Source organism: Lepeophtheirus salmonis, chromosome 13 (assembly GCF_016086655.4).
Source record: "Lepeophtheirus salmonis chromosome 13, UVic_Lsal_1.4, whole genome shotgun sequence".
In the NCBI taxonomy this organism is placed as follows: Eukaryota; Metazoa; Arthropoda; class Copepoda; order Siphonostomatoida; family Caligidae; genus Lepeophtheirus; species Lepeophtheirus salmonis.
The window spans coordinates 35,754,022-35,765,099 of record NC_052143.2 but is presented as its reverse complement, the minus strand read 5'-3'; the positions used below and the strand labels follow the sequence as shown (position 1 = coordinate 35,765,099).

General features: G+C 31.3%; 1 protein-coding gene across 1 annotated transcript; it reads right to left on the bottom strand.

Moving 5' to 3' along the window:
* Positions 1-652: 652 nt before the first annotated feature.
* LOC121128511 (matrix metalloproteinase-9) lies at positions 653-2,358 on the bottom strand. The gene is made up of 7 exons (XM_040724092.2): positions 2,227-2,358; positions 1,948-2,118; positions 1,860-1,886; positions 1,276-1,443; positions 1,167-1,187; positions 942-1,106; positions 653-874 (listed from the first exon to the last, which is right to left on the bottom strand). Exons 1-7 carry the CDS (start codon positions 2,276-2,278, stop codon positions 738-740), a joined length of 741 nt encoding a protein of 246 aa, XP_040580026.1. The 5' UTR covers positions 2,279-2,358; the 3' UTR covers positions 653-737.
* Positions 2,359-11,078: the final 8,720 nt, after the last annotated feature.

The window sequence follows — 11,078 nt, the reverse complement described above, 5'->3', positions numbered from 1 at the left end:
TGGGAGAATGGGGACGCTCTAAGAGCCTTTGATTCCTTGGACAATGAAGATAAAAATGGACATACCAAATTCTGTTTCTTAGGCTAAAGTTGTATGTTAATATTTTTTTCAACAATTTGAATTACATCGGATAATAAATGGAAAATAATGTATTTCACCGTTTAAAATCTCAACAGATTTTATAGCTGTGGTGCACTACCCAATTCCATTATTATATTTTGACTGGCTGCCGTTTAGTCATGACTCAGAGTAAATAAGTGTCGATGAACGTTGCTTTAATAAAATAGATATAAAGTAACAGTGGCCATGGTTAAGAATGATGGCCTAAACTTTTTTAGGAAATCTGGACGAGGAGGTTACAATTCAGAGAAGGATTTGGAGTTTCTATCTAGCTTGATAAGAAGATCCAGGAGGACCGAAACCAAATCGAGGATTCGCCTTGCCAATGACTTATCAATTTATCTAGGACTTACTCATGATGCTATCCTTGAAAAAATTATTTGATAAGTATTCTTCATCAAAATTATTTCTTTGTAATCTTAATGTTTTAAAATTGGGTAAAACTGATGTAATTTCTTTAAATTTATAGTAAAGTGGGGTTTCGAATAAGTATTTTTATTCATATTTTGAGATGGAATAACTTAAGATGTAATTTAGAAACAACTAGTCCCATTTTGGACTTTATTATACATAAACATATCAAAATACATTCAGAATGATAAAATATCACTGGGTGTTTAACCTTTTGAACCAATTTTTGTTGATACTGTGGTCGTTTTAGTAAATGATGCCTTTGGGTTGGTAGTGGTACTTGTTGTGGTTGTTGTGGTTGTAGTGGTCGTTGTGGTTGTAGTCGTCTGTACTGTTGCTCCCACTAAAAATGGATGAATGAATCAAGATATAATTTAACATTTGTGTAGATAAAAAAATTTATGACAAACCTTCACAACTAGCTTCACAATATCCATAACTACCATTGTATTCCCCATTGTTGACAGACGTCGCACACCAAGGAAAAGAACTCTCCACTAAAGTACAGGATGCATATTCAACGTTGTTGTAAGTAAAGGGAAACACACAGCTGACACCAGAAGTTGTCTTACAAGCTAAACATAAAAATAATAAATGTACTTAGTCCTTTTTTAGAGTAGTATTTATGTTATTACCAGTGCTGCCCGAGCTACTAGCTATAGGAACAAAAAGAGTGTTGAGTAAATAAGTGATTTGACTTAAAACATAAAATGTGTAGATTTAGCGCGCAAAGGTTGAACTTACATAGACATTCTGCGGAACAGGTTCCGTAGGAGGTGTAAACATTTCCAGCCCCAACAGCAGTGGCACACCAAAACGTGGATCCATAATCTGCATTTGTACAATTACTGTATGATGTACTTTGGTACACAAAAGGAAATACACAGCTAACTCCATCAACTGTTTGGCATGCTGAAAATGAAAGAGATACATGCAACTATGTTGATTAAAGACATAATTAAGGGGACCAGGGAATTTATTAGTTTTGTCCCATTTACTAAGAGTTAGTTTGATTTAGACCTGCAAAAGTGTATCCTCAATGAATATGGAATAATATACATTTATCAACTAATAACCAAATGATCAAAAGTTTGTAGAATACGATAAAAAACTGACTACATTATGAAAATGTTTTTTTTCCTTTCAAAAATGACTGTTACCCTTTTCAATCATTTTTATCCAAATTCTCATGGAATTTTTTTTAGAAATGATATACTTTTTTTTCACAATGGTTTTATTATAATGTAAAATTGTGATGTTCGAGAAAAAGGACTGTTGCAATTGTTTTTTTCGGTCTACCCTACATACATATAAAAGTCTTAACTCACCACCGGATTTTGTTGTTGTTGGAGATTCTGTAAGCACAGTTGAGTATAAAATACAAATATTTTACAGAGTATTGTTCTTTTAACTTACGTGCACAACTTGCAGGGCAATAATCGTAGCTTGCATAATTTGTGGCTCCATCTACTGAGGTAGCACACCAAGGTATAGCCGAATCCTGGAGAGTACATTCAGTGTACGTTACTCCTAAATATTTGAATGGAAAGACACAGGCTCCACTAGCAGTCTGACACGACTGAGTAGCTAAAAGGTAATACAATTTGAATACTCATTTTTTGAAAATTATACTTTAATTCACAAACGATAGGGGAATATTTGTCAGTTTTAAACAACGAGTATTTATTAACTTACACACAGAAGTTGCTAGCGCAAAAATACAAATTGAAGCAATCCAAATGTTCATTTTGATGTTGAGTCCTAAAGAATTAGATATTAAATGATTTTTTGTAGAAAGTTCGACTGAAAAAGTAAACTTATTTGAATCATTTTGGACTTGCAATATTGAATACAAGTGGTAATATATTTTCATCAATATATTAATTATACTCATTGGTCATTTAGAATAGCATATTGATAACACACTTTAACAATATTATTTTTTTATTACTTGTTCTAGTTCTATAGTAGTACTTAAAGGGTTAATCATGGATCTATTACCCGGCAATGGAGTATATTAATTTTGAACTATTCTAATTAAATTCTCTTAAAAGAAGCTGCATAACTCGTAACCCTTTGTTCATGGTAAAACTATATCAACTTCATGTCCTTCCAATTTTAATGTACGGATCTGAGATCTGGAATCCTTCAAGAAAGTACTTGATTGATTCCTTAGAAAAGGTGCAAGCCAGGTGTCTGTCGTTTTTCTCTTCATTGTGAGTCAACGAGAACTATGAGTGCAAAATCAAAAGACTTGGCCTCATCACTTTGTCTCATAGGTGTGCATTTAAAGATATGATTTCACTGCACTGAATTGTAACCAAATTGGTTAACCTATCTCCCCCCCCAACCTGGATACTAAATCAAGCTTACCGGTTCCACTCAAAACACCATCTACCTACCAAAACCAAAGATTGACATTTTTTAGCATAGTTTCTATTACAAATCTATTCTTATTTGGAACAAAATACCTTTTTTTCTTTCGCCAGGGAAGTGAGACTGACCTCAAGCAATTTTTAGTACATTTTTTTTTTTTTTTTTTGTGAGACTTGTTTTGTTTTTTTTCTCCTGCACCGTAACTTTTTTTATGTTTTTGTCTTTTATATTATAAATGCATCACTATTATTAAAAACGATAGTTTTTATATTTTATGAAATAAGCCGACCTTTATAGGCTTTGTTTATCAATAAATATTTTTGTACTCGTTATAGGTTATAGCCAACTCATAAGTTAAAAAATGCAAGAAAATATGTTAAATTGAAGTGTGAGTAATTAGTTTTTCAGTTAAAAGAGTATTTGCTTCTTAAAGGTCAATTCTACTCTGAGTTCAACAATAACTTACTCTTTAACTCAACAACAAATCCTCTGTATTGCTCTAGTGATTCATTTATACTTGGTTGTTTTTTCTTGTTATTAAATTATGAATGAGAACATTTATAGGAACCAAAAAATACTCTTTATGCAGCAACTAAAAAATGGCTAGCACTCGTACATTATCATACTTTTTTTACAAATCTAATAATAGGCATTTCATTCTCATTTAAAAAAAAAGGATTTTAATTTATTTACAAAGTTGGCCAGTAATACATGGACTGTTAATTAATGTTAATTTTTTCATTAATATAAAAAGATTTGGTGATTTTTTTACACTCTGGTTTAGTCATCTTTTGTCTATAAACATTTCATCATATGAGTGAGAAAAAGTCCAAATGTAGCGCATCTCAGATCTCCTGGGTGCTAAAGTTGAGGTGTGGAGGATTATGGGGATTGTGAATTACTCCACGAGCTCGGTTTTCAAGATATTGAGGGAAAAGATTCATGGAGAAGACCTCTCTAGAAAAGCAGGAAGTGGAGGGGATAATTTAAAGAAGGATTCAGAGTTCCTGTCTGGACTGGGAAGAAAATCAATGTGTATTCATCCAAATCGATGAATCGCCTCAACAAGGACTTCTCCATAGCTGCTAAGACGATCAGGAGGGCGGTGAAAGGGACCTAGGATTGTTCCAATACACAAGAATTCACTCCCACCTTCTGACAGAGGTCATAAAGGCTATGAATCTTTTTGAGTCCATGATTTGTTGCCCTACCCTGAATCAGTTTGATACATTAATGTAGGAGTCCCTTGATTTACCTATAAAAAAAGTTTGTTTGTATCCATTGTATACAGTCAGAGAGTTTATTTATAACAATCCATTGGAAAAACCATTATTGTAGTAAAGAAGATCTTTGAAGTGCATCAATGTACTTTAACAGAACATCCAAAAGAAAACCATTTGGAAAAAAAAACAATAACATTTTGTTGGTCGAAATGTTCCCCCAATTCCTTATTTTTTCTCTGAGATAAGATACAGGAGAAGAAAAAAAACCTTATACACACCAGGAAAAACCATCAAGGGAAAATAAGAAATAAAAGTTTTGAGGAGATCTTAAAAATATTTTCCAGACATTATCAATTTATTTAAGTAACAAATGAATAAGAATAAAGATAGTGGAAAGGAAAAATGAAAAACCAGAATCAGAAGAAGACTAGCGAAAGGAAATTACTCCCCCTCCAAGAAAAACAATAAAAAGAAAGGGAAAGCATGAACATTCTCACACATAATTCAAAAATCATTACATATGTACTTATAAAGACAGTCAAAATGTATTGATGTCGTTTTATATAGATTTGTTTTTCCCCAACTGATTTTATGTCTTTTAAATTTTGTCATATAAAAAACCTATACAAAATGTTTTTCCTCAACTACAGGGCTCTCAATAAGAATCCCAAATTTCCCCTTTAATGTCATAATGATATCTGTTTATCGATGATGAAAATAAACAAATTTGCTAAAATATTTGTATAAAAATATTAGTTGATCAAATTCATAAACAATTTTAGTCTTTACAAAAAGTAATCTGAGTGGGCTTTATGTCTTACAAAAGCTTCGTGGCTCCTCTCATCTGGTTACCAACCGGGTATCGCCTCAATGCGGCTGACTACATGGACATTCTGAAGACAATGTTCATCCCATGGGTCATGACAATTTTTTCAGATGGGAATGTGGTGTTAGTGCAATTAACCCATTAGAATTTGCCTTCTTGACGCACATTGATTCCAAAGCCATATAAATATGTCACCGCAATATCGACGTCTAGAGGCCCTTTGTGGAGGAGTGCTGCGACACCATAGATATTAATATGATAAAAAGTGCTGTCATTCCTGAAGGATGAGGCTAACGGCCGTTATCAAGGCTAAGGGAGATTACATTGAGTCAATTAGTTATTTCAATCTATGAATATAAATTAGAAAAACTTTCATTAAATTTGATAAAAATGATTCAGAAATAAATACATCTACTGGACATTATTGAATTCATTTGTAAAGATTGAAAATCCATATCGTGTATATCAAAGTTCCTATAAAGTAATAAACATTGAAATCATTGATAAAAACAAGCAATTCGATATTTTCATATTTCCTAGCATAGTGTATTTTGACCCAATAAGTGCCACTCTGTTGTACGACATCATCTGCGGGTTGCATATCCCAACTATCATTTAAACTATGGTAAACTTTATTTATTTAGTAAATAAAGATTTAAATCCATTATGGTATTTTTTTAATTTTATTAAACAGAATTATGTTCATCTATTTTTATATTTTGTAAAACTTATGGAACAAACTACCCTCAAATACCTAAAGATTTTAAATAGAAATAATGAAACTGTTTAACGACATGATCAATATTTTATTACCCATAAGAAAAAAAAGAAGAAAAAAAACAATAAAAATAGGTCATAGAGTAGAACAAAAATCATACAAATAACGATTTTTCTCGACATTGTGAACATATTATACAATATACTCATACATGATTGTATTTCTTCTTAATGGTTATTAAAGTATTATTGACTATTGAGTCTATTCTATATAGACGAATAAGTACTATGTACATATCCAATAATGAAATAAACCTCTTGTAAATTTGATAAATATGTGTCCATTTAAGCTTGAACGTGACTACAAGAATGGCTCTTGTTGTCAATTTCAAACATTAATGTTTTCATTTTCATTCTGTCACCACATTCTCACATGGAGATGTTAGCGAAAATACACGAGGGTCACTTAAAAAGTCCGTGCAAAGTCTGATAGATTGAAATGCTGGCGTGTATCGGAGTTATGTCTACTCAGTAGCATCTTTTGGAATAACACACAAACACCTTTCAGCCAAATCAATCAATTTCGATCTTTTTGGCATGGTTTGAATCGAGGAATCGCCCAGAAAGATTATGGGGACTGTCTCTTGGATTCGCAAGGAATATCGACTAATTGGAAAAAGCTAAAACTATAAGAGTTACATATTATTTATCGTTATTGGGCTCTTTGAAAACCGTGCGGCAAGAAACGAGCCCACTATGCGTCAACAAAAGGTCCTTTTCTATGACAATAATGCACCAGCTCACGCCTCAGCAGTTGTGGTCGCAAAACTATCGGAAATAGGGTTCCAACTCGATATGCCCATAGCACAAGCAATCTCATGCTTTACTCTTCTATCATCCATCCCAATATCAAGGATTTTATGAATGATTTCCGAGGTAGTAACTTCAAAAGGGCGTCCAGAACGTTCAGCGTCACTTGCACCCACATGGCTGCTCCGAAAAATTTGAAACCACCTATAAACTATTCTAATCAAAGGTGCAGAGGTCCCAATAATGTTTATCAAGCTTCTTTTTAGTATAATTAGGCGTTTTGTCCTTCATAAAGTAATGTTTAGTCAACATAGGTAATTATTTTTCATCCATTATTTGAAAATTACTCCACTTCCTTGATTCAAACGAATGCCAAATTGAAATAAATTTATCTGGCTGAAAGTTGGTGGGGTTTCATCCAAGAGATAATACTAAATAAAAATCTCGATATACACCAGTCGTGCCCATCTCTTGGACTTTTCAAAAGATTCACATATTCACCTGAAATAATTGAGTTATGCTGACACCATGGGCTTCCTTACATGGGTGTCTACAAAATGGGGGAAGCTTGTTTTTTCTAAAATTTCAATTTTTTTGATCAAATGACCTTTTTTAAAAAGAAAAAAAGTCCTTTAAAAGTATATCTCCTCCTTTTTAAAAAAAAACAATTTTCTCAAGGAAATCCTTTCTTTTTTAGTGAAAGTGGGAGCTATAACGGATGCCCCTGTCTTGGCTCTTAAACTTTTTAGTGATATTATTTTTTTCTCAAGCCTTGCGTAAGTTTTTATATGAAACTCATCCACTACCCCAAGAAGTGAAAATTGCACCAGATAATATTTGTTTATGTTGATAAAATACTGTGTAAGTCAATCATTATTGAATAACATCGTTGATGTTATAAAGATTCAATTCTGTAACTACAAAAATGACTCCGTCAGTAAAGCTATTGACAATAAACACATTCATATATAATGACAAAGATAGTATTGTATCTTTATGCTAGTAGAAAATTTGGAGTTATCGAAACAATTTTATGGCTAACTTTTCAATATAAAAATGTTAGTGATAATTATTCCTGTGAAGGGAATATTGCATGCTTTAAATTGTAAAAGACTCTACTTTTCCATGCATAGGTTCATTTACAGAACCATAACAAATACTTTACCCTTTTGTAAAATTTATTGAAAAACTTTGGAAGAGGAAAAATATAAGTTTGCCACATGTCACACTTTCTCTTTCTATCTCAAAATTGAAGACAGGGACATTTTAAAGTTTAAATTCAATTATGGCAACCTTTAATTATAAAGAAATTACTTTTTGAAGCAAGGAATATATTATTGTCATTCGACTTGTTCAAGATATTCGGACAATTAACACTTTGTAGGATCAAGAAAGTAGATGGGCGGTCATATTATGTGGTGAAGGTTATAAGTTTATTTCCAATGGGCATACCAGGGGGAAGGGAGGGAAAAAGGGTCTCGAAATTGATCTATAGACTGCAGAAACAGGCTGGAGGAGATCACATCGTAGAAATAGTCGTAGTATTTAACATAATCAGATGTAATCTCCTCTGGCCTCATCCCCAGTCCACAGATCCACTGTTTTGTCTCTTTACTTCTATTCCAAGAATATAATTTCCGCTTCACTTCATTTAGCAAAGTTATTTTTAAGTTATTAAAAGGCTCAGATCATTGAATTTCAACTTTCCGCTGTCGATCTCTCCAATTTTGAGATATAAGAAGAAAATACGACGTGCGAGCAAACTAGTCCAGTGAATCCCAATGTATTCTGTGTTTAATTGAAAAAAGACAGATACCCTTTTTTCGCAAAATGTAAGGGTACTGAATGAATGATGAGTCGAGCGTCATATATATTTTATGAGAGATACAGAGTTACATTAAAGGCAAATCATTTTCGTTTAATCTATATTGTCCACCATCCATTTTAAATGAAGTATAGGACTTTAATTAAGAAGCGAAAATCATCGTAAAATATTAATAATATTAAAAAAATATGTTTCATTGTAAAATTTGTGAATGTATCAAGGGGAATAAAATGAAAAGGCAGTAGAAGTAATAGTAGCGCATTGATTTTCAATGCCTCATCTTATTGATAACTTAACTGAGTATTGAGTCATCCCAACAATACAACAGATACTTAAGCAATATAAAAAGTATTGAATACTTTTTTACTGCTATATACTTGTAAATTCGTAAGCTACACCATAGTTGTTCAATAAAAGAATATTCAATTATGTAGACGATAGAGTATAGACTATTTTAAATTAATAAATTACCTCTTATAAAAGAAGTTTTTTTGATACAGAATTTAACAATCCACACACCTCTTCAAACTCCCTTTCTCATTTGTTGAAGAAGATAATAATATGACTCTTCGAAACCTCTATACAAATTCCCAATTGTGTTAACAAATTAGAAAACTCTTCAAACGTTTTGTTTATTTAGTGGAAGATGATTCGGATTAGACATATCAAATTTTACACCAACAAATCTATACACTTAGATGTAAATTAATTAAGTAAACTTTATGAAAAGTACTTTTTATTTAATTTGTATTGAAGTTTGAGATGTTGCAATCCTCAAAGAATAGTTAAAAATATATATATTATTTCCCATATCCAATATTTTGTTAACTTTTTATAAAATCGAATCTATAAATTGCTGAACATGTAATTAATTTGAATTTAATTATATATGTATCTTTATCTAATTTTCGCAACATTACCTCAAAATGATATGATAGTTTGAACACACTTGCAAAAATGTGTACGTATTATATGTAATTATTCCAAGGTAAAATTATCACAAAGTAGGGTGAGGTCAAAGATGTGTTTTCGTTTTTGATTCATAACTTTTTACTTACAAATATTATTAAATTTTATTTTAAATACTTAAACGTAGGAATATTAGACCGTATAGGTTTCCTCCAACTTATATAATTTTTGCCAATATAATGTTCAAAAATGTTCACAGAAAATCACAATTTGTTAGCATATTCAGCTCCAATCATGACTCGAAAAATATATTTGGTTGCTGGTATCAGCAACTCCTCGAAGCAGGAAATGGTTTTTTTTCATTTTTGATTATGTGAGCCACCAAACATGAAGTTTCAATGGCTGCCATATTTTAATGCTGGTATTTTCCGACAAATCAACCCTGTCTTTTTTTTTACACAAATAATACATTATGGTTTTTCATTTCCTGCTTCAACTATAAGTGTAAACTCATACTTTAAAAATTCTGCACTAAATTTTCTAACCTAAAATGCTTGTCTCTCGATTCATCATGCGTAATTTCAAATTTTACAAATTAAATTTTATTTTAATTGACTATTTTAATTAAAGAATATTGATATTAGCACAAGGACACTTATTTTTTTAGAAAGCTTTAGGCGACCCCAGTTTGGGCCACCACCCATAGGTTGGGAACCACTACTTTAGATGAAGATAAACAGTGAGGTTTTGGTCCTTATATGTGATTGAGGACTGCAGTCGAGTCTAATATCATTTGTACGTCTTGAAAGAAAAGAAAATCGATTCTTCCTGACGTCATTGATGTTTTTTTTTCCTTCTTTGAATTATTATTATATTGAATTATATAATTAAGTAAAGATTTAATATAACAGACATTTAAGGGCCAATCTCAATTTTACCGGTTCTAAGACTGTACTGGACGGAATAAATATTGACAGACACTACGCTAAAGATTAAAATATTGGGTTTTTTTTCACAAAAGTTTTTATTTTTATAAGATTGGTATGGATTTTTTTTCTATAGTTGTTCTTTTTAAATTATAAATTAATGTTCCTTTGGTGAAATTGACAACTAAGACATGTAATGTTAAAATGAAAACATTCGAAAGGGTATTTAATGTCCTTGGGACAAACCTCCAAACACAAAAATTCACCCCCACCCTTCTCTATAAAGTACTGATTCAATTTTAACTTTAACTAATCTCATTTAAGATGTAGTCAAACTTTTTTCCTAAGTCTTGCTAAGGGCAACAAAGGATACAAAAATAATTCCTTGGTTAGTTCATGCAACAAAAATGTGGATTATCAATATACAGAAAAATGATTTTTTTAATTATTTGGAAGTTATTTTTCTTAATATTGAATTGAAACTTATTTGGATTGTTTACCGAGTCTGTGACACCCTTTGTAAAGTTATGCAGCAAAACAAAAGGTGTAATGAAAACATATAAAAAAAAGTATTTTTACATATATGTAGACGAAATGTTATTCATGCAGACTTCCTTACATAGAGATTATTTATTGTCGACTGTATTAAATTCTTTTTTCTAATAGACTTTATATTAAGAAGCTATTGAAAAAAATTAATGCAGTATCGTCTTATATGCAACTTATTTTATATACGCATTTTTAATGAAATTTTAACTATAGAGAATCAAAATCAGAATCAAATTTCTAAAACTACGTTATTTACTTGCGGGGTTTGTTAGTTTTAAAAGGCGTTCAGTTGCTGTTGATTGCTTAATACGCCTATTTCCTATCTCATGACTATCTCTTCAAAATTATATAACTCAATTTTAAATATAAGCCAAAAGTAACATCAT